The following is a 23,812-nucleotide window of genomic DNA, read 5'->3' on the forward strand; positions in this document are numbered from 1 at the left end:
TCAAAACTAATCTGCTGAAACATTATTTCAGTGAGCAAGTGGCAAATCTCTGAAATGAGCTCCCTAGAGAGACGTGAAAGCAGAAAGTGTTGATTCATTCAAATGCAAATTGGGTAAATTTCTTTCAGAACGTAATATTTTGGGATACAGTATATGAGTAATTTGAGACATGATATATTGTAAGTGCAGCATGCTTGGGAGGAACAGGTGACTTTGGACCTATGGTTCAAAAAGCTTTCCACTACTGGAGATTTTCCTCGCCTCATGTCTGGGTCTGTTTGACTAATTGATAGAGATTGATTGCCATGATTAATCAACAACTCCATCATGCGACAACCAGAATGATAGAAGGTAAACTAGATATACCTTGGTCTTTCTTCATCCAGCAATTTCTCTATTCCTAAGATAGAGTTTATTAAGAATATAGCAAAAGTCAAGCACAAAAAAAGACCATTCGACCCACCAAAGCTCATCACTCCAGTATCCTAACTCTCCCAATGTAGCAACCAATTATATTTTGAACATTCCCAATCATTTAGTTGCATTACCTAGGCAGGTAGATTATTTCAAACATTCACCACTCTTTCAGCAAACAAGTTCTTACTGACATGTTTTAAATTTTATTTTCACTAATTTAAATTTCTGTCCTAATTTGAAGTCATATCCTAGGTTTTTCATTATACCATTTCATTTAATGTTTCGTATAGTTTAATGAGGTGCTTCTTGTAACCACCATCTCCCCAGACTGTAGTGCTTGAGTTTTTCTGACCTTACCTCATAGCTCATCTCCCTTTACACTTGGGATCAGTTCTGTTTCTCCTCTCCAGCACACACATTTTTTTTGTGGTCCGATGTCAGAACTGGACACAGTACTCTGCCTGATCTAACCAGTAAAACCTTAGCATAACTTCTGTAAAAATAACCCATTTGGTTAATGGCCTCTTCTTATTCATGTTTCCTTCTGTTCTAATATCTCCATGTATCCCCATGCTGGTGAACTGCAGCATGAAACCCAGAGAGGTGACACTCTTTGTACTGGTATGGCACCAGCATGCATGATTGGCATTAGATTCATTCCACATCAGATCTAAACCAGACTGATGCCAGACACCACTAATCGTATAAACAGGCCATCAGCGTGTGTTATTTTAAAAAGCAGCAATTCTTTGGCATCTTTGTGGGAGGTGTCCTTGGTCCCATGTTTCCATAAAGGTCAATAAACTCTTCATAATGAACATCTGCGTTGCTAAGAGACCGTTACTATAACCGAAGCCTAAAGTTACATTTTTGGCAAGCGTGCAAATTATTTTCAAGTTGAAAATTCTGGGAGAAAAATTCAAACTTGCAAAGGAGCGTAGGACTGTACATGTTGGGAAAAGACCACTGGGCTGATCCCAAAGATTCATTCTCTGTTCTTTCAAAGAAATTATTGATTTATTATTTTTGCCTCCTTCATAGATTTAGACCCATAATGGTGCTGTGTGGTCAATGAGAACTTGTAGTTTGGTTTTCCCTATTCCTGCATGCTTCAAAGTACAAATACTGATCTCTCCCAGCACAAACAAAAGGTTGGTATATCTGCGACAAAGTGATTTACATTTGATAACCTGCATTCATAATTCGATTTGAAAATTGCAATCAATGCTTAAATAAAACAAGGGAGGTGAGCTGGTGCTGGGACTAGCAAAATAATAGGGAGCTCACATCCCACCAAGATAAATGCCCAGCGATAGATGGTATTTAAACCAGACCGCTAAAAGAGACTTGGGAGGAGATTTATGAAGCATTGACCATCCTTATGAGGGGGCGTCACTGGACACTGAGGAGGTATATATTCAAAACGGGAAATAAATCAGAAACAAGCAACTACTCACCCATCAGTCTTGCTTCAATTCCATGTAAATTTGATTATCTGTACAATAAGTTAGTTAGTAACCAGCAGTCAACATGGATTCCGAAGGGGAAGGTCCTCCCGTACCAACCTCCTTGACTTCTTTAAGGAAGCAATAAGTGGACTGTGTTAAGCCGTACAATGTGTCATAGTGTATTTCCAGAAAGCATTTGACAAACTTCCACACAAAGTTGAGTTCAAAGCTGTGGGAATTCGGGATAAATCTTGGGCATGGATAAGAAATTGGCTGAAGGATAGAAAACAATGGGTACTTGTTAGATCAGTTATGTCATGGTGGGAGGGGAGTACTGTACAGGGTGCCCCAGGTCTTAGTCAAATTTGACCCACTTGCTATCAAACTAGAAGGGGCGGTGGAATCGGATTAGGTAGTTCTGAAACTATGAAATGAGTTGGACAAAATATGTAACTGGGTAGAACAGTATCACATGAAATATGATAAGTGTAAAGTATATAGGAAGGGAAAATAGGGAACATGTACTCAAAGAAAGGATGAAGTTGAACGAGACCTAGGAATCTTAGTAGACTCAGTGGCCTAGAAATTGAATTGTGTAGCACCTGTTATTCAGGCGATAAACGGGCGCTGAAGGATTCAATATGGCGCTCGCCTGTTCATTCCGCGCCGGGTATGCGCCGCATGCCATATTGGTTAGGGCACCCTGTAGCCGCTCACCTGAACCTGGCATTAGACCCATTACGTATGCAAATCGGGGCCTTACGCCTATTTTAGGCACCTTTACAAAAGTGGATAACGACTGACCGAAGACGTATTTAAGGGGAAGTTAGATAAGTACGTGAGGGAGAAAGGAATAGAAGGATACGCAGATAAAGCAGGGTTGGAGGAGGCTCATGTGGAGCATAAACCTATTGGGCTTAACATAGATCTGTTTGGCCGAATGGCCTGTTTCTGTACTGTAACATTCTATGTCACTCTATGAAGCAAGCGGCATTCAGTTTTCTCAGGCCAAAAGTGGTTTTTAAAGGGACTGCTGGAGGCTGGCAGCAAGATGGTAAATGAAAGAGTTTGTTACTTACCTGAATGTGGAGCCTGGAGAAGCAGGAGTTAACACCGCGGGCCGCTGCCAGCCACCGCTCGCCCCCCACCCCCCCATCTCCTTCCCCCTTCCAGAATCACCGTCAGTTCGGTGCCCGAGTCCCCGCTAGCTGATCTTCCTTCCTCTACGCGACCGTCGTGCTGCTTCTTGGGAGCGCGGTGGGCGTCCTTGGCACACCGGTCACGTCGTGCGGGCGCAAGAGGAACAATTTCACCTGGTCCATCTTGTGCGTCAGTTTTGCCGCAGCACAGGTTAAGGGTTGCCGTTGGATGTCTAGGCCAACATGTCCAGTCAATGCAGAGCAGCAAACAACAACGCCATTACAATGTTGAGGTGCATAGCGAAACAGTAGAATGCAAGTCAGGGCAAGTCATGATCACACTGTACACTGTTCTGGTCAAACCACACCTCGAGTACTGCATCCAGTTCTAGTCACCTAGACGCAAGGGAGACATTTAAGCTTTGGAGGCAGTGCAAGGCTGATCTCTAGCATTAGAGGACTGAGTTATGAAGAAAGACTGGAGAAATGCATCACTTTTTGGCCTTGAAAGGAGATGCCTGAAGTATTTAAGACGGCAAACAGTATGGACAAGGTAAACCCAAAAAGCAACTTTAAATCAAATAGGGAGAGTAGGACAAGCAGTCACAGGTTAAATCAAGTAAAAGGCAAATTTAGGACTGATATCAGAAAGTTATTCTGCACACATAAAATGGTCAATAGACCCCCGGATAGAGTATTGGAGGTGCAAACCCTGGAGTCGTTTAAGAAGCTATTGGATGCTGAAGTCAAGGGACTTCAGGGTCATTCTGGACAGATGAACTAAGAGGGGCTGAATGGCCTTCCCGAACCATAATTATCTTGTGAAAACATCTGAATGAGCCATATGATGAACAAGCCCCACCTGCAGCCAGTACCCAAGGGCCCCTCATCCTAACCCTAACCCTAACCCAACCCAGGTTGTCTGCCCAGCAACAACTTGGACATGCCTGGTACAACTCAGGTGGCCACGTCTGTTCTGTAAACTCAACAAAACATGTTCTTTAAATAGATGGACATAAATAAAGAAGACATTGTATTTGCTTCCTACACATGAAGACTATGTCCCAAGCTTCACGTTTATAGACACAATAAACAGCAGGTCTGTGAAGTCTATTTCATGGTAAACAGTCAATCCCCATTGCATCAGAACATGAATTCACCAGTTGGTTAAACTAAAATCAGGGCCATTGGTTTGTGGTTTTCATGGAAAAGATAGGCAGAATGATGGAACGTGATCCCCCCACACAACACTGAAATCCTATGGAAAAAATAGAATTTCACTTTTTCAGTCATCATAATACACTGGCCACAATTACGAACGGATGGAGTCACAAAATGCATTTCCCAAAACCCTGGTAAAAAAAAATCCTGGAATCCCATTTAAAGAAAGTGGAATTTGACTTACTCACCCAGCTGAAAACCAGTGGCCCTGGCTAAAATCAGTCACAAAACCGTGCAAATGTGCCCTCGTGTTTTGCACGTCTGGAACCGCGCACATTCCAAAAGTATTCACGTACTTTTACTGCTTCAGGAGAGGCAAATCGGTACACTTACATAAGTGATTTATTTATAGGTTTTACAGAGGTTTAGAATACAGCTTAATATGCTTTAAGATGATCATACAAGAGCTATTTGCTTGGTTTTTTTTTCAATTTACAAATTACAATACAATAATCTGGTTCTCGTTTCTTCAGTGTAAATGTACACATCATGTATCCTCTGGCTGTCCTGTAGCAGCTTTGCGACCTGGCAAGTTTGTACTATGTGGTTGTAGTGCAGTATATAATGTGTGGAGAACATAACCAAGAACTTCACACCTCCACGGTTGTATAAAACTTCTTTTTTAAAAAAAAAACCTTATCGCAACGACATGCCTGCTCCACAGGGCAGACATTGAACAAGGTAAAAACTGTCACTGACCAATGTTCCAGACACAGAATAGCACAACCTTTTTAAAAAAAAAACATACAAAAGGACTATAAGTTGCTATCAAAGAATTTACATTTGTCATAAAACTCTAAAGTCAAGCAGTATAACACATACTGCGCTTTATCAAATACGCCTTATAACAGTAATACAAAATATTTTCACCGCTGTTATACATAGTGTAAACCTTGTGCTAATAACAAATACTATTTTGTGTGAATGACTGTAGATGTGGTTTGCTTTCTCGCTTTGCATGTCCTTACCAACTATTAATTTATTGAGCCGACTTTCCTTTTCATACAAAAAAAAAGCACAATGTGAATCCATTTGGTCTTTCTGTTCATTGGTAGAATTGGGCTTATTCCCCGTCTTGAGAAAACGATACGTTCATTTGGCGTCCCCTTCCTCGAGGGCATCAGCTACTGATGATAAACTCTTCGTGTCAGGCAGTTTTCCTCTTTTTTATTTTAGGGAGGGGTCGGGTGGAGATGGAGAAGTGGGTGGGGGTGGGGGCGGTTGGCGGGGAATCGAGTGTTTGTACTTTGCTTGTTTGCGGAGAGCAGAGCAGGTGTGGGATTTGTACGGGTGGGGCGAAGCTCTTCCCAAATTACTCCAGCTTAGACTCTTTCTCTGTAGTTATGCAGTAATTGGGCTGCTCCGAAGGTAGATAGCCTGGCAGGCACACGCACTTATAGGATCCATCTGTGTTGATGCATTTGGCGTTCCGGCACAGTGACATTTTGTCATTGAGCTCAATACATTCATTGACATCTGAAGTATGGTGGGGAGAAACATAAAGCAGAGGGAATTAAATACCTTTCAAACATCGCCGATAGCCTCATTTCACAGCAGGATGCTAATTACAATGAATTTTGTTATACCATCCTTAATTGAGCATTTTGACAAGGAAGCTACTTACATACGCTGGGAGACGATTACTTCTGTACATTAAATTAGAGACTGTGTTACACAAGCCTAATAGTCAGTCTTAAAACGCTGCTTTCACTGCCAGAGGCTCAAAATTAGACACAGCCGAAAGTGAGGGGATGACCGTCTCGCCTAAAGTGAGGGAAAGACCGGCCACAATGGATGTTCCCGCCCTAACACGGTCCCCTGTACCAGAGAAAGGAACGGAAGGAGCCAGGCCGGTAGAACGATTGGCCGGTGGCAAGAAGTCTCGGCGAGCACCAGCTCAGGAAAGGCATTTTCAGAGGATATTTTTTTTTCCTGAAGACAAAAAGGAAGAATCGCTTCTTGCTAGGCCAACAGTAAATTCACATCTAAAAGCGTCTGGACGAAGAGATGTGGGGCAAACTGCCCCATTTAAAGTTTTGGAGGTCCTGCCACATACTTACCCCTCTCTGTAGAGTGAAGTCGTGCAACATGCAGGAGATGGCGGTGATTTTTGACACAATTGGCTGGGAAACGACACACCCGGGTGGTCCAAATAGCAGAATCTTTGTTTCATACTAATGGTGGTCTCTTTGGTAATTCTGGTTGAGGCATATGTCTTCTATTTATGATCAGGTGTTATTTAAGGGGTACGTTGGAAGCCAAGGTGGCAGTGCATCGCCATGGTCTCCTGGCAGGCAAATTTCCAGAGTCCCTGAGCTTTCAGGTAATCTAAATGCCTTACAATTTTGCATAATAAATGCATCATAGGTGCTACCAGGACAATGGGCCAGAAACCAACTGAACATTAATTGAATGGAAGCCCTTTCTGTTGATGTCGGCTGTGGGGTTGATGTGAGGAGCCCCGAGCCATCGACTGTACTCTGCACTCTTAGCAACTTTGCCACCCAGTTAAAATTCTGTGCCCTATCCAGCTAATGCCTCCTCTCCACAGGTGAAGTGATCAAGGTGTTGCCAGTTACAAACATTGCATCCAAAACTTGCTTGATACGGACTTCAGACTGGCTGAGTATGCAGATGTTCCCCGCAGTCTCCCAGAAGAATCTGGGAAAGCTTAAGACTGTGGTGAGCTTCACAGCTACCGGGAGAGCCATCGCTGTGGTAGAAGATGTCACTAAGTTATTCTGCAGGAGATAGCACAGCTCTGTGACAGCCTCCCTTGTGAAGTGGAGATGTCACAAAATATGCCGGGTCCCAGCCTTCTGTCAGAACGGCCTTTTTTGGCATGGCATTAGAGGTGGAGCCTCTGCCCACCCCAATATGGTCATCACAAAAAAGGAGCGGGGGGGGGGGGGGGAGCAGGGGTGGGACTCCCAGGCCGGGAGTGTCCTGGACTCCAGGGGGGTTCCCACTTCTGCCATGGCAGAAGTGGGAACCCACCTGGAGTCCAGGACACAATTGAAGACGGAATACGGGGACATTTTTTCTTTCTTTCCAGGGGGTCAGCCCTTGATCCGACCCGCCTCATCCCTGCTGGGATTCACCGGCTGCTTCGGAGGGCGGGCGGGTGCCTGAGATGCATCCCAGTGGAATGTGCACCCACCTGGAGTATTCAAATTAGGGGACCTTCTTCTGACCCTGTGAACTCTGGAGAGGTCAGTGCCAGAGATCCAGGATGGATGCATCCCAATACTTGTGCAGGTTTTGGCTCCCCTGTGCGTGGTCAGGTTATATTCAGCAGATAGACTGAGCCCTCCAGCATCCTTTGAGTGTGCGTGTCCAAGCATGTACATGATGTTATCTCACGTAGTTCATTTTCATTGAGCAGTTTGGAACAACAAGGGCATTGGTCTCTCCATGTCACGTATTATCTCCCACCCAAGGAACTCATTGGTCATTACTGTTCCGTGACAGGTTGCTAGGAGACAAACAAAACAGGATTGGGAGCCAATCACCCTCTGATTCTCGTCCTCTACGTCAGGAGGCACCTGGTGCTGAGTCAGTGCCTCCCAAACACAACACAATTGAGATAGGGAACTGATTATGCGCAGAATGGTGAGCACAACCCTTCATGACACAGGGTGTTAAACCACCCTAATGTGTTGTATCACCGTGTTTTCTGCTAACTTATTACTACAGAGCAATACTTAGAAGGAATATCTATAATTGATAAGAATTCTTTCTCCAAATTATGGGGATCGGACGGGAAAGTGGAATTGAGGTCGAAGATCAGCCGTGATCTTATTGAATGGCGGACCAGGCTTGAGGGGCTGTATGGCCTATTCCTGCTCCAATTTCTTATGTTCTTGTGTTGTAAATTATGCTTTTTCCCATTAAAAGTACGTGATCCATTCTCCACAATGCTCTTATATCTTTCCTTCCTTTGGTTTGGAAACTATTGGGAGTTGTGTTCTTTGGAAAGGAGGAGACTTTGGAGTGACCTAATTAAAGCTTCAAAGATTATTAAGGGGATTGATAATGTTGATCGAGGCAAATTGTTTACAATGGTGAAGGGTTCGAACACCAGCAGACATTGGTTTCAATTTAGGAAGTTAGGAGTAAGAAGAGAAGCTCAGTGGAACTTTAATAAACAAAGGGTAGTACAGTTGCGGAATAAAATACTAGGTAAGGCTATTGAAGAGGACAGTATGAATGGGTTCAAAAGCAATTTGATGGATTTCAGGAGAAGGATTTGAGGAATATGGAGAAAAGGTGGGCAGATGGGTGTGAGATTAACAAAAAACAGATGGGCTTGTTGGGTCTAAAGGTCCTCTCCCAGTCCTAAATATTATTAATGTTGTAGAAAAATCTTCCTGCGTATTAAACGATTACATTTCCATTTTGTGGAGATGCCGGTGATGGACTGGGGTTGACAATTGTAAACAATTTTACAACACCAAGTTATAGTCCAGCAATTTTATTTTAAATTCACAAGCTTTCGGAGGCTACCTCCTTCGTCAGGTGAACGATGTGAACATCGTTCACCTGACGAAGGAGGTAGCCTCCGAAAGCTTGTGAATTTAAAATAAAATTGCTGGACTATAACTTGGTGTTGTAAAATTGTTTACAATTTCCATTTTGAACAGGGTGTTTGCGGCTGCCCTTACCAACACACGCCATCTTGGTAATGTCCAGCTGGTAACCGTCGTAGCAGTCGCACGTGTAGCCTTCCTGCACCCTGACGCAGCGTCCGTTCTCGCAACCGTTTAGGATACCGCACTCCTCCGCCTGGAGTCCCTCAAAACTCTCAAAGGGATCTGTGGAGCAAAATGAGCACAGCCATTAACATCAGATAAAACTCCAGCACATTCAGGGGGGTGGAGATTGCACCTAGAGGTGAAACCAAACTGGATTCTCAAACTGTAGGGAAGTTATTTCACATGTCCTGTCTGTCAATCTATGACTGGATGCACTGCCACAGATACTGTTCCCAGACGTTCTGTCCAGTCACACAGTACTCTACAGAACTGCAGAAAGTCGTCAGCTTTGGAGCTTCTTCATGGCCAATTGTTCTGTTCGGATTGCGAGAGAATGTCATCCATGGGCTGGCTCTCTGCACTTTACACTGCTCAACAGCGACTCACTTATCTTGGTGACCCACAAAAGCTGGGCCTGCCGACTTACCGATGGATAAAAGAGTTGGATTTAGCAACGTAATCCTGGGAAGCGGGCTCATGGACTCTGAACTAACAAATGTCTCGAATGTCAGTGCCACAGCAACCACCAGAGAGTTTTTGTAGTGATTCATTAGCAGTAGAGATAAAGTGGGGTCAGGTATCTCTGGGCAGGCTACAAAAACACACCCAATTGCTTTTACAATGAAGGCTCCTATTGTCATCGTGTACTTCCCAACTTGCATTACCACACATGTGGATTTGACTAACTAAACAATAGTACAGAAAGGATATTGTCGTTAATATAGTCTTTACTGTTAATACAGTTTATATCAAGTAACAAAAGACAAATACAATGTGATAAGTAATTGTATCTTGTGTATCTCGACAGTGAAATTCAATCCACATCAATGACATAATAATTGGACCAGAATGACCTTCCCCTGAGCCACTGAGAATACAATAGGATGTTTCTGTTCTGTGTAAAGGCCCTTGTACTGCACTTCAACTAAAAAAAAATTCTTCCAAAGAAACTCCAGACACAGTTGTATGTGCAACAAAGTGACCTAGAAATTCGATGGCGCTGCGCCTGTTTTCTGGGTGCTAAATGGGCGTTTGAGCCTCCAATATGGCGGGCAGGAAGCCCACTCTCATTATGGGCCGGAAGTGTGCCACTTGCCATATTGGTAAAGGCAAAAATATAGGCATCCAGAACCCGGGCCTGAGACAGGCATTGGGCCCTTTGCATATGCAAATAAGGGGCCCAACGCCTTGTTGAGGCCCCCGGCTGCCATATTGGTACACCCGGAGGCAGCTGGCAACAGCTGCATTCAGGAAAACCAGGTCCATATGCGGCCTAGCAGGCTGCCCCTTAAAGGGACTGCCACCGAAAAGGTAAGCGTTTAAAATATACTTATCTGAATGTGGTGCCAGGAGGTGCAGCAGAAGAAAGAAAGTGGAAAAGATAATAATAAGGAAGAGAGAAAAAGAAATATAAGGGAGAGAAGGGAATACGACTACAGTAATGCTATTTGGGCAGCTGGTGGACCATGAGGCAGATGCAGTTTGTCGCTTTTAACTCGGTTTATGTTATTGACCCAAGACAACACCTCAGGCACGTTGCTCGAAACTAACTCTCACCCAGGATCTGTTGACAGGTCTGGGCATCGGTGATTTATACAATATATCTGTGATAGTTGGTCAGACCTGCCCTTTGAATAAACATGTCCCACTAGGGCCTCAACATGTATCCTCGACATATTTCACACTAAAGTGGTATGATACTGAATACCCTATGCTGGGTCACAACACTGTTTTCTCTACTTGCTTTATTTATATAAACCTCATTTCGAGTAGTGCTCTGGTTTTATGGAGGACTATAAAATATCGTCGTGGTTGCTGTGGTGACAGATGCGTCATATGGGCACCGAGAGCCAGCTCGTTGATGATGTATTTTCTGCTGTATAGTCAGAGAGGTGGAGACTATCTTTTACTGTCCAGATGGGGAGATCTGAGTGATTTGTTGCCCCCCAGGTGCTAGGGAAAAGGACATTCGGGTAAGTGAAAAAATTTAAATAGTCGGACTTACACGTGACTGGACTGAATCTTACAGCCTTGATCTTTTAGCCTACCTCTCTCTCCCTCTCTCCCCTTGGCCTCAATTTTGCTTTTGCTATCCTGAAAAAAAATATAATCTTCAATCCGAAAGAAAGCAAATGTTTCAAAGTATGAAATCCTAATTTCATTACAATCCTAATACACTTGCTTATGATTTATTACTTAAAGCAGCTAACCTGCCTGTACCAAACTATCACATAGGGCTACAATTTAACAACTTAATATAGCAATTCTCCGACTAACAATACTTAAGATCAAACTTCCTTCTTCTTCCTTTTTTGTAAATTGTAAACAATTTTACAACACCAAGTTATAGTCCAACGATTTTATTTGAAATCTACAAGCTTTGTAGACGGTGAATTAAGAGAGCAAGATCCCATCGCTCCATGACCAGGACCTGGCACAGCTCGGGAATGCTTCCGCAGCACAAACCTGCCTCCTGCAGCCCGGTTTTGTTTACACTCGTAACAGTACGTTGGGCATGGGGGGGGGACTGCGCAGGCTGGCCGTAACCATCAGGCGTGACACTCGACCCCTGAGGGTGGTTGGTCTTACCATTTGCAGGTGTGCGTTTCATTGTCAATGAGCCCCTTCAGGGGGCCGTACCCGCTGCGCTAAACCTGGCATCTCGCTGGTGACGCTGAGCTTTTTCACTTGTGCAACAGATAGGTGTAACCTGGAAGCAGTTATGGGTCTCACCTTTTTTTGACTTTTTAAATTGTACATGACTTGAGAGAAAGAGGAAAAACACAATTCGGTCCTCGTAGCTTTTGCGGCAGTGTGCTCAGTCCAGATGTGTTGCTAATTGTCATGCTGGAGATACTGATAAATCCTCCCCATTAAACAGTATCGGCTAACGCTGTCATTTGATTTTCCAGTTACAACAACATTTAAGGGGAAGCTAGATAAGCACACGAAGGAGAAAGGAATAAAGGGTATTCTGATAGAGATAGATGAAGTAGGGAGGGAGGAGGCTCGAGCAGAGCATAAACGCAAGCATAGACCAGTTGGGCCGAATGGCCTGTTTCTGGGCTGAAGGCTCGATGTAACTTGACGTAACAACAAGCTGCATTTACAACAGGCCTTGAATGCAGAAAAACGTCCCAAGGCCAAATGCTGAGCCAAAAAGGGGAGATTTGGAGGAGGGTGAGCAAAAAGCTTGGTCAAAAAGGTGGGTTTTAAGGAGGAGAGGGAGGTGGAGTGGCAGAAAGTCGTAGGGAGGGAATCCCAGAGAATGGGGCCTAGGCGTTGAAGGCATGGTTACAGTTTGTATAGGGAGGGTAAAATTGGCGAGTGTCCTCCTCCTGACTGTTATCCAACAGCTCCTGCTGGTGAATGAATGTTAGGTGGTGCTCTCCCTCATCAATTATACACTGCCAACACCCACTGTCAGGCGGGTGGGGTAGTGGAGGGTGATCACCAGCTGTGAGACTACACCCAGCAATGAGACAATTTCTTCAGGAGAGGAGGAAATCAGTGAGGAGACAACGACTACACTGCCAACACCCACACATGAACAATGGCCAAAATGGGTGAGGTAGTGAAGGATACAAAATTGGATTGACGACAGAAGACAGAGGGTGGTTGGAGAGGGTTGTTTTTCAAACTGGAGGCCTGTGACCAGCGGTGTGCCTCAGGGATCGGTGCTGGGTCCGCTGTTATTTGTTATTTATATTAATGATTTGGATGAGAATTTAGGAGGCATGGTTAGTAAGTTTGCAGATGACACCAAGATTGGTGGCATTGTGGAAAGTGAAGAAGGTTATCTAGGATTGCAACAGGATCTTGATAAATTGGGCCAGTGGGCCGATGAATGGCAGATGGAGTTTAATTTAGATAAATGTGAGGTGATGCATTTTGGTAGATCGAATCGGGCCAGGACCTACTCCGTTAATGGTAGGGCGTTGGGGAGAGTTATAGAACAAAGAGATCTGGGAGTACAGGTTCATAGCTCCTTGAAATTGGAGTCACAGGTGGATAGGGTGGTGAAGAAGGCATTCAGCATGCTTGGTTTCATTGGTCAGAACATTGAATACAGGAGTTGGGATGTCTTGTTGAAGTTGTACAAGACATTAGTAAGGCCACACTTGGAATACTGTGTACAGTTCTGGTCACCCTATTATAGAAAGGATATTATTAAACTAGAAAGAGTGCAGAAAAGATTTACTAGGATGCTACCGGGACTTGATGGTTTGACTTATAGGGAGAGGTTGGATAGACTGAGACTTTTTTCCCTGGAGAGTAGGAGGTTTAGGGGTGATCTTATAGAAGTCTGCAAAATAATGAGGGGCATAGATAAGGTAGATAGTCAAAATCTTTTCCCAAAGGTAGGGAAGTCTATAACGAGGGGGCATAGATTTAAGGTGAGAGGGGGGAGATACAAAAGGGTCCAGAGGGGCAATTTTTTAACTCAAAGGGTGGTGAGTGTCTGGAACGAGCTGCCAGAGGCAGTAGTAGAGGCGGGTACAATTTTGTCTTTTAAAAAGCATTTGGATAGTTACATGGGTAAGATGGGTATAGAGGGATATGGGCCAAGTGCAGGCAACTGGGACTAGCTTAGTGGTATAAACTGGGCGACATGGACATGTTGGGCCGAAGGGCCTGTTTCCGTGTTGTAAACTTCTATGATTCTATGAATACCAGCTGTGGGACCATATCCAGCAATAAATCAATGTCTTCAGGAGAGGAGGAAATCAGTGAGGACAAAAGAACAAATGTCGAAAATAACACAAACTGCACTTCTTAGGTAAATATAACGGCATCATCAGGGCCAGAACAAAGATCCGTTTTGGGGGGGTGGAGAGGGGGAGAAACAATTTTTTGTGGGGGGGTGAGTAGAAGAGAGGAAGAGACGATTTTGAGGAGTGGGAAAGAGGGTAGGAATCGAATATCTCAGATTCTCTCCCTCACCCAGGGAGGGCAGGAAGAGTTGCTGACGGATATCTTTTGCTGCTGGGATAAAAATTACCATTTAATTTTTCATTATAAAGTCTGTGCATGAAATGTATTTTTTTCATGAATTAAACATTAAATAAACAATCGTGCTTTGTTTTGTCTGGTCGAGTTTCATCTAGCTGAGCTGAACCGATAAGGCAAATAAATGCTTTGTACTTTTAATGCAACATATGGATTGGATCTTGGGAAAATAAGAATCTGAGCTGCATGTGGCCACCAGATGGCGACAGTTGTCTGTGGATTTGATAAGAATGTTTATCCTGTATTCCCCCCCCTCTTCCTTAGATTAATATTTTCATCGCAAAATGAATTGAAACCATACATGCAATTTCTCATCTGGTCAGACATCAAGTCCCGCACCAAGCCCCGAGCTTTAATAAGCAGTCCAGCATTCTATAGGATATGTTTATATGCCGCTACTTGGCATTGAAACGGATTATAAATCATGAGTTATTATAAATCAGGTTAACGGTCTGCATTCTTTGGTTGGAGCCTAGAAGAAGTGGTGAGCTGGGTTAACAGCTGAGGAGACAGTAGCCTGGACTGCCCGTCTCGGGCTGTACAGTAAAATACACTGACGTTCAATTGCACAGAGCAAGTCGAAGCAAGTGCTAGAAATGCACAGAGCATCCGAAAGAGAAAGCACAGGTTAACGTTTCAGGGGGGGAATCTTCACTAGTGTTAAGGTTACCTCCCCCCACCCCTCCCGAAACATTTTTAACATATCCTTCTCTTTCAGATACTGACTGACCTGCTGTGCATTTACTTTCTTTTTAATGTCAGATTTCTAACATTCACAATTTTTTCCTTCCCACGTCTACTAAAAGAAAAGGGAGATTTTTTTTTTAAATTGGAAACTGTCAGAGGTCAGTAATAATGCTTTTTAAAAATAATTCAGACTGAAACCATAGGGTGAATGTTATGGTCCTGGGAGCCGAGACTGCGGGATCATACTCTGCAAAATTTGTGCTCAAGCAAATTAGAAACAGCCTGCCCTTTGGCACCTTCCATGGTCAGCCCTTATTCAATATTTTAAGGGAGCTCCCGGCATGGATTGGGCCTCTTGTTGGGAACTGGCTAGGCGGCAAGGGCAGAGACCGGCAGAATATCCTGACACGTCAGCAGCCCTTGGAGGGCGGAGGCTGGGTTTTAAAGGGGTGCGGCCCCTTATGAGCGAGTGGTTGCACGTGGGGACAAAAAATCGTTGACAGGCTTTCTGGAGATTGTATGGGGATGAAAACCGTTCGGCCCCCATTCCCAAAGCTTGTACGAAGTGGTCGGCAAAAAAAATAGCGGGTGACAAAAGGAAATTATAGAGGCAGGAAACAGTCTGTAGGGTAGCAGCAAACCCCCTCTTATATGGCAAGCCAAGTGGAGATATTGTTGTATGAGGTGGGTTTGAGGAGGGTTTCCCTGTTTGCTGCTACATGGCACCATCTCCAGTGCAGGAAGTGGCGGCCAGAGTCAATACTGTGTATAGTACCCACAGGCCCTAGGTACAGATATGGAGGATGGCAGCACACCTTCAGAAAGCTGCCAACAACATGGTTATAGCGCATTACCAGATAGGGAGCCCTAGGATGAATGCCACAAAGTGTTGGCTGTCGACATTTACTGCTGGCCCATGCCAAACTCTCACACATCCTTACACCTCTTTCATTTCTTATCATGCATTCAAGCTGCAACTTACAACTGAAAGCCCGGGTACACTGACACCTTAAAAGGGCTTCACACCAGATCATTCTAACATAGCCTGGCTAGCCTAGTATGATGCATGGATAAATAGGGTGGGCTTCAAGTTGGGCACATGCCTGTCACTGAATGTCCTCCTTCAATTTACATCTTAAGACTACTTCTCAGCTTGTGTGAAAAGATGGTACCTAATATAAGTGAACAGACCCACACTGGCGAAGGGTTGAAAAATTATAAGCCTTGACTCCCTTGCAGGAACCCACCCTGGACATATCTGCCGACAACAACAATAACTTGCATTTATATAGTGCCTTTATCATAGTAAAATGTCCCAAGGTGCTTCACAGAAGAGTTAGCAAACAAAAGTTGACACCGAGTCACATAAGGAGATATTAGACCAAAAGCTTGGTCAAAGAGATAGGTTTTAAGCAATGTCTTAAAGGAGGAGAGGTAGAGAGGTGGAGAGGTTTTGGGAGGGAATTCCAGAGCTTAGGACCTAGGCAGCTGAAGGCACGGCAATCAATGGTGGAGTGATTAAAATTGGGGATGAGCAAGAGGCAAGAATTGGAGAAGTGCAGAGATCTTGGAGGGTTGTAGGGCTGGAGGAGGTTACAGAGATAGCGAGGGGCGAGGCCATGGTGGGATTTGAAAGTAGATTAGCGAGCACAGGGATGATGGGAGAACAGGGCTTGGTGCGAGTTAGGATACGGGCAGCAGAGTTTTGGATGAGCTCAAGTTTACGGAGGGTGGAAGATGGGAGGTCGGCCAGGAGATCGTTGGAATAGTCAAGTCGAGAGGTAACAAAGGCATGGATGAGGATTTCAGCAGCAGATAAGCTGAGCCAGGGGCAGAGATGCATGATGTTACGGAGGTGGAAGTCGGCGGTCTTGGTGATGGAGCGGATATGTAGCCGGGAGCTCCTCAGACATTGGCCAGGGAGAGGGATGGAGCCGGTGGCTATGGAACGGAGTTTGTGGCAGGGACCGAAGACAATGGCTTCAGTCTTCCCAATATTTAGTTGGAGGAAATTTTTGCTCATCTCCAGTATTGGATGTCGGACAGGCAGTGTGAACAATCAGAGACAGTGGAGGGGTTGAGGGAGATGGTGGTGAGGTAGAGCTGGTTGTCGTCAGCGTACATGTGGAACCTGATGTCGTGTTTTCGGATGATGTCACTGAGGGGCAGCATGTAGATGAGAAAAAGGAGGGGACCAAGGGTAGATCCTTGGGGGACTCCAGAGGGCAGTGAAGAAGCAGGTAAAACTAGGGATCTCTTCCAAGCTATCACCAACCGAAAAATACAAAGAATTACATAGAATTTACAACACAGAAACAGGCCGGTGTTTATGCTCCATACGAGTCCCCTCCCAACTTACTTAATCTCACCGTATCACCATATCTTTATATTCCTTTCTCCCTCATGTACCTATCTAGCTTCCCCTTAAATACATCTATGCTATTCGCCTTAACCATTCCATGTGGTAGCAAATTCCACATTCTCACCACTCTCTGAGTAAAGAAGTTTCTCCTGAATTCCTTATCGGATTTATTAGTGATTATCTTATATTTATGGCTCCTAATTTTGGGCTCCCCCACAAGTGGAAACATCTTCTCTACATCTATCCTATCAAACCCTTTCATAATTTTAAAGACCTCGATCAGGTCACCCCTCAGTCTTCTCTTTTCTAGAGAAAAGAGCCCCAGTCTGCTCAGTCTTTCCTGATAGTTGTAACCTCTCAGTTCTAGTCTGGTCACAATGCCTTAGTTTTGACTTGTATGCCACGCCAAGATTCGAAAATACATACATTTCACAGCTGGTCATTTTATGTAGCGATATCTGCCGCCTATGAATTATGCAGAGATTCCAATTTAAATCCATTCTTGAAGAGTACAAAAAAAATTCCGAAATGTTTCTCGGACGGCAACATTTGTAATAAGAAGTGATTAGAATCATAGAATCATAGAAGTTTACAACATGGAAACAGGCCCTTCGGCCCAACATGTCCATGTCGCCCAGTTTATACCACTAAGCTAGTCCCAATTGCCTGCACTTGGCCCATATCCCTCTATACCCATCTTACCCATGTAACTGTCCAAATGCTTTTTAAAAGACAAAATTATAGAAATTGGATGATGAAAAACATTCAGGAACATGCGAGCTCAAACTGCAAAGACTATCTAAGGTTTTTAAAAAAAATTCTAATGTTTGTATAGTTTACTTGGCTTTAATCTTATAAAACTGGCTGGGGTGAGGGGGGTGGGCAGTGGGGAGCTGGGGACCAGTCATTATCAAGCTGGAGGCAAGCTGCCAGCATGCAACGTGCTGCCCATAGGCACCTCGCCGATTAGGAGACGGGAAATCGGCCGCAGCTACAGGTTCTTAAAGGCCTACACCTGCTTAAAGGGGAGGTGCTTTTGTTTGTGGGGAACCGAGAGAAGCAGCACTACCGTGCAGCAGGCAACACGAGATTCAGTAGGGCCCTGAGTTGGAGATGTTGGTGGAGCGGGCTAACATCAGAAGAGAGGTTCTCTTCTCCACAGATGGTAGATGGGTGCCGTGGCAAACTGATGAACGGGCATGGCGAGAGGTGGGATAAAATGTTAATACCATCGGCATTCTCACCAGAACCTGGCTGCAGTGCCGCAAGACGTTTAATGATCTCACCAGGAGTGCCAAGGTAAGACTCTCCTTCACATCGCTCGTATTTTCTGCAAAGCCCGTCAAAGACCTTACCTTAGAGTGTCAATCCTTCCCATCCCTACTCGCTATGGCTGTCTCCATTGGTCAGCAGGGAAGACTTCACTGCACTTCCTTTGTGTTTGCACTCAAACCCTCAAAGGTTGCTACTGCTCTTACTGAGGTTTAAACTTAACGAAAATTCTTGCACAAATTTTACATTTATCAGCATGTCCTGCACAGATCACATGTACATGCCCTTCATTTGCTATTTACATAGTAATGATTTAGAATTATAGAATTTTACAACACATTCAGCCCATCGTGCCTGTGCTGGCTCCCATAGGGCTATCCACCTAATCTCATTCTCCTGCTCTTACTTTCAAACCCTTTTAAGGTTTTTCTAGATTTAATTTAGGTATTTGTTGTCTTGGCGTTTTAAAGAAAAACAAAATAAATGAAGTATTTCATTGAAAGGAGAGTCCTACTTACGCCGTCCATCTTCAAAGGATGGCAGGAGTCCACGAAGTGATTGCTGTGAACCGTATTCGGGTGCGGGGACCAAATAGTCGGGCTGGTAGGCTGTCAATCCATCCTGGCCGTATTCTTGCCGTCTCCCAGGAACGCGAAGATTGCAAAGTCGTGCATAATCATCTGCGGTAATAAACAAAAAAGAATAAAAAGGACGAGAGAATGAAACGGAGTTGATGTAACATATTTTGGCACGACTGCTTGTTTGTTCATCTGCAGACAGACCGTGAAACCAGGAATACTGCTGTGTAGAGATAAACATGTCAAGAGTGTCTCAACAGTTGACACACAGTCATCATTGTTGTTGGACTTGACTTCCTTACTGGTGAGTTTAGTTTGCGACACTGAGACTTCATTTCAACAATTTAAAACCAAATTGCAAACTTTCCTTCCCCATCTCTGCCCTGCCCTTCCCTTCCCCTGGCAGGCACCCTTGCAAAGTCTGCTGTACCACAGCAGCAGCAATACGAGGCACCACTCATTTAATTTCAGATCAACCACAAACTTTAAAAGATCACTTCGTTTTACCAGCTGCATCCCATTCCCCTCCCTCCCTGTGATGCCTTGTGTTATGTAGCTTCAGATGTGGTTTTTGTAGTGGGAACAGGGGGAGGCAAAGGTGGTTGCATTCAAGTGTAACAGTGCCAACAAATCTTAAGTGCCCAAAGTCAGCAACTGTGAGAGTGTTATTGTTTACCGATAAAAATTGTACAGCTTTTCAAGGAATTGTCTACAGGAATTTCTGATTTATAAGCCAAAAATTCTTGTACGGAAAGACGGAACGTGCATTTATAAAATGCCTTTCACAGCCTCAGAACGTCCCAAAGTACTTTACGGACAATGAATTGCTTTTGAAGTATAATCACTGTTATTTTGTAGGAAAACATGGCAGCCAATTTGCACACAGCAAGGTCCCTGAAACAGCAATGAAATAAATGACCCAATAATCTGTTTTTGTTGATGGTGGTTGAGAAATAAATGTTGCCCAGGACACCCTCCTTGCTCTTCTTCAGATAGTGCTATGGGATCTTTTACATCCACCTGAGAGGGCAGGTGAGGTTCTTGGTCTCATTCAAAAGACAGTGCGTCCAACAATGCAGCACTCCCTCAGTGTTGCACTGAAGTGTCAGCCTAGATTATGTGGTTAGGCCCCGGCCTGGGCTAACACTGAGCCAAGGCTGACGGTGGGAACGGGGAGGTAGTTACAGGAGACCAACATCGAAATAAGAGGTGGCCGTAGAAGCCTACAATCATTTTCCCAAAAGCAAACCCTCTGAATTTTTTAAAAATGTTAAACGTTCACAGCTGGCATAATTTTCAAATTGGCTGCTGTGTAGGGACAAGAATTTGTTGGGGTCTACGCCAAAATACCATCCAAAAGAGAGTCCCAATGTTAGTAGTACTTTAAAAAAAAAACAGAATCGAAGTTACAAGGGATTTTTCTGATTTCCATGCATTTTTTAAATACACGACAGTGCAAAGGAAATAAATCCTACAGATGAAATAATATAATTATTGAAATATCTTGGGTTAACTGCACCTACAAATATTAACTCAACTCGCACACCTCTGAGCTGCCAAGACTCATCAGTGTACTGGTTAACAGGCAAGTCTTTATTCTTATTTCTGTTGTATTAGGGTCCCTTCAGGAATGCTGCACTCCCAGAGCACAGCCATGCTGGAAGGAAGTTCGGGTCAGAGAATCGTGTCATGGTTTTGCAGCCCTATCTCCAGCCCACCCTCCCTGCCGGGACCATAACGTTGCTGAATTTATCGCATTCAGTAGTGATAACACATTGACATGCTGTGTTAATGGGATTTAGTAGTCCACAAACATAGCAGCAAATTTTAATGCCCGTCCCATTAACTGAGGGGCATACAGGATTTTCAGGAGGGGTGGGTGGGACCAACAAGATTCCTCTAATGCGGTACATCAAGTGACAGAAATCGTCTTTTCCGAAGTCCATTAGACCATCTGACATATACCAGCATTCTGATTTCTTTTTAAGCCAAAGAAAAGTTTTTTTTAAAAATTTGCCTAGTGACTTCTGTCCCTGACTCAATAAAAATTCTGAATAGTCTCTCTACCGTTTTCAAGAGAACAGAAACGTAGGGGGAGGCCAGTAATTCTCAGAACCAATTTGCAAGTCAAATGTAAGCTATTAAGCAAGTGTATAGAAACAAAGGAAAAAAAGGCAGGAACAGAACAAAGAACCTGATTAAAAAAAGGAAGCAGAATTAGAAAGTGGGAAGAGATGGATGTGCTGAAAGGTCACACGTATGAAGAATAAATAAAGATTTTTTTTCCCCCAACACAAAGTAGGCAAGAAGTGATTGAAGGTTTAACTCAAAGCTCCTAGTTATTCACACACTGCCATACTCATGGAGCTAATAGCACAATAGATTATATAAACCACTAGGTACTGGCGGGCACTGCAGGATGTGGTTTCTGCGCTAATCTCATAATCACAAGTTAGTCTCTCGTTATTATACTTTGTTATGAGTACCAGTTCACTGATCCTTCCCCCATCCCCTATTCAATAATATATGTGTTGTTCTCCCTAAGCTTATTGTCTGTCCCGGTGGTATTAAATCTCATTCAACCAACATCAATTCAGTTCTAATATCCTATTTTTTTTAATCATGAAACTGTTCCTAGCTGAAGAGAATACTGGAGAACACTCAGCAGGTCAGACAATATATATATAAAGAAAGGACAAAAAGTTCTGGTGAAGGGTCATCGACCTGAATCGTTAACTTTTCCCTCTCTCCACAGATGCTGCCTGATCAGAATTTTCTGTTTCAGATTTCCAGCATCTGCGGTATGTTATTTGTGTGTGTCCTGGTTGTAGAGATTCTGCAGTGTGCTGAGGCTGCTGATGCTTCCCAGAAGAATTAATGGAATGGGAAAAGGCCCATAAACCCAACAAGTCTGTCCCTTTTTCCAAATATCAACCCTCACCTACTCCCCTTATCTATCAATACCACGTCCCTACAGAAACGCATCCAACCATCTCTTGAACCAATTTAGAAGCTGTCTACTTTAACAGCCTTACCTGGTAATCTATTCCGCCATCTATTAGTCTTTGGGCAAAAAAAAAGGTTCATCCTGATTTACCTTCTAAACCTAATTTTTTAAAAATGGTTTTCTTGCCGATTTTCTCCCCTCCCCTTCTCTCAAAGGTGTTAATCCCTTGCTGGGCTACGTTGCTCCAGTGGTTATTATTCATGTGTGAATACTGGCACTGGGTTTGATCAGGATCTTTAATCACAGGAGGGCATCACAGAGTCGAAGGTCCACATGTGTGCATTTCCCACAGAGGTCGGTGGGTAGAAACAAGAACGTGGCAATTGTTATGTAATTCGGGTGTAAAATGGGCGCAAAGCATACCAATTTAGCAGACGGACTCCTAAAACAGACATTAGGCCCCTTGAATATGTAAATTAGGAGCCTAACGCCCGTATAGGACCCCTTTGACAAATTGATCACCTCTTCAATGGGGAAGGCGTCGGGCCCGCCCTGCTCAGGATCCTTCAGCGGGCTGTGCGGCCCCCAACCAAAGGTAACTTTTTGATTTTAAAAACACCTTCCTATGGAGCCAGGACTAGCACGAGTGCTCCCCCACTCCTCAGCAGTCGCTATCGTCCCCACCCCGTCCCACCCCACCGTAGCCAGCTCCAATCCCCCTCTTGGGACTCACCACGAGGGCCGCTGCTGGTGATACAGGCAGCCCAAAGTTGGGATCTCCCTTCAGGCAAGCTGCCCATGGAGGCGTGAGGACTAATTTATATCGCTCTTCGGGGCCTCTTGCTTTGGGGTGCGATGCCTCTGCAGGTCTCTTGCAGGTATCTGGCTAGCAGTGCACCAATGGATATTTGCCCATTTTATAATGTACTTCAATACATCAGTATCCAAGAACACATTGCATCAATAACACAAGTGCAGTATTGAGGTCAGTTTTAGTCTTTTAAGGCAAAGGGAAATCTTTCATTCATTGCACTTTGTCTGTTAGCTTCACATTGACTGTGAGGGAAGACCTTGCTAAGCCTTAGTCTTCCTGAATGGAATGATCACTAGAGGGCAGTTGGAGCACACAATATGAAATCTGTACAAACGAGCCAACTTTCAAGAACATTTCCTATTGTGGGCGACCCTCAGTCAAGAAGCAAACGCCAGGATGCAGGACAATTACACAACCAATAACTTGCTCATAACATCAAACAGGAAATAAATACCTGAGGGAAGAAAAAGAAACTGGGCAATCTAACTGATATTTCTCAGTTTAAGCAAAGTCTGGACACCATTTCCGGCTTGAGTTACACCAGCTTCCCAGCGTAACTTGAGTGGACTGTGACAGACCTGGCTGTCCATTTGCCCCTACCACTTTCTGTCACAAGCGATGTCAGGCATATAGTACTATAGGTGGACGTCCTATAATGAGATCCCTCCCACGGCACCAAAATGGTCTTAACCAAAGTTACGAATGACATTCTCTACGATGTGGTGAATTATCACTCCACGCCCTACAAACCTCCGCCCCCGAACTCTCAACTTCTCTGACTCTGACCTCTTGTACATTGCCCCCCGTTCCCCTCGTCCCACCATTGGCAATCATACCGTCAGCCATCGAGACCCATGCTCTGGAAGTTCCTCCCTAAACCCCTACGCCTCTTCACCTCCCTCTCCTACTTTAAGACCCTCCTTAAAACCCACTTCTTTGGCCGACCTTTTGGTCATCCCTCCATTTTTTCCCAATTCATTCTTGGAATGTGGGTGTCGCGAGCAAATCCGGCATTTACTGCCCATCGCTATTTGTCCTGAGGTGGTGGTGGGCCTCCTTGAACCGCTGGAGTCCATTATTCTTTGTAGCGATTTGATACAACTGAGTTTCGGAACCGGAGTGACACCAATCCGATAGTTTCATTGTCATTTTTTACCGATACC

General features: G+C 44.3%; 1 protein-coding gene across 6 annotated transcripts in view; it reads right to left on the reverse strand.

The window, feature by feature from the left end:
- Nucleotides 1-4,549: 4,549 nt before the first annotated feature.
- ltbp1 (latent transforming growth factor beta binding protein 1) overlaps nt 4,550-23,812 on the reverse strand; it is a 304,945-nt gene continuing 285,682 nt past the window's right edge. For all 6 annotated transcript variants that reach the window (XM_067988679.1, XM_067988681.1, XM_067988683.1 and 3 more), the window contains 3 exons: nt 18,829-18,990; nt 8,890-9,039; nt 4,550-5,701 (listed from right to left, as the gene is read on the reverse strand). In XM_067988679.1, the coding sequence (XP_067844780.1) occupies nt 5,538-5,701; nt 8,890-9,039; nt 18,829-18,990 (476 nt within the window). In that variant the 3' untranslated portion in view covers nt 4,550-5,537. The remainder of the gene's footprint in view (nt 5,702-8,889; nt 9,040-18,828; nt 18,991-23,812) is intronic.

This window comes from Heptranchias perlo, chromosome 8 (genome assembly GCF_035084215.1).
Source record: "Heptranchias perlo isolate sHepPer1 chromosome 8, sHepPer1.hap1, whole genome shotgun sequence".
NCBI lineage: Eukaryota > Metazoa > Chordata > Chondrichthyes > Hexanchiformes > Hexanchidae > Heptranchias > Heptranchias perlo.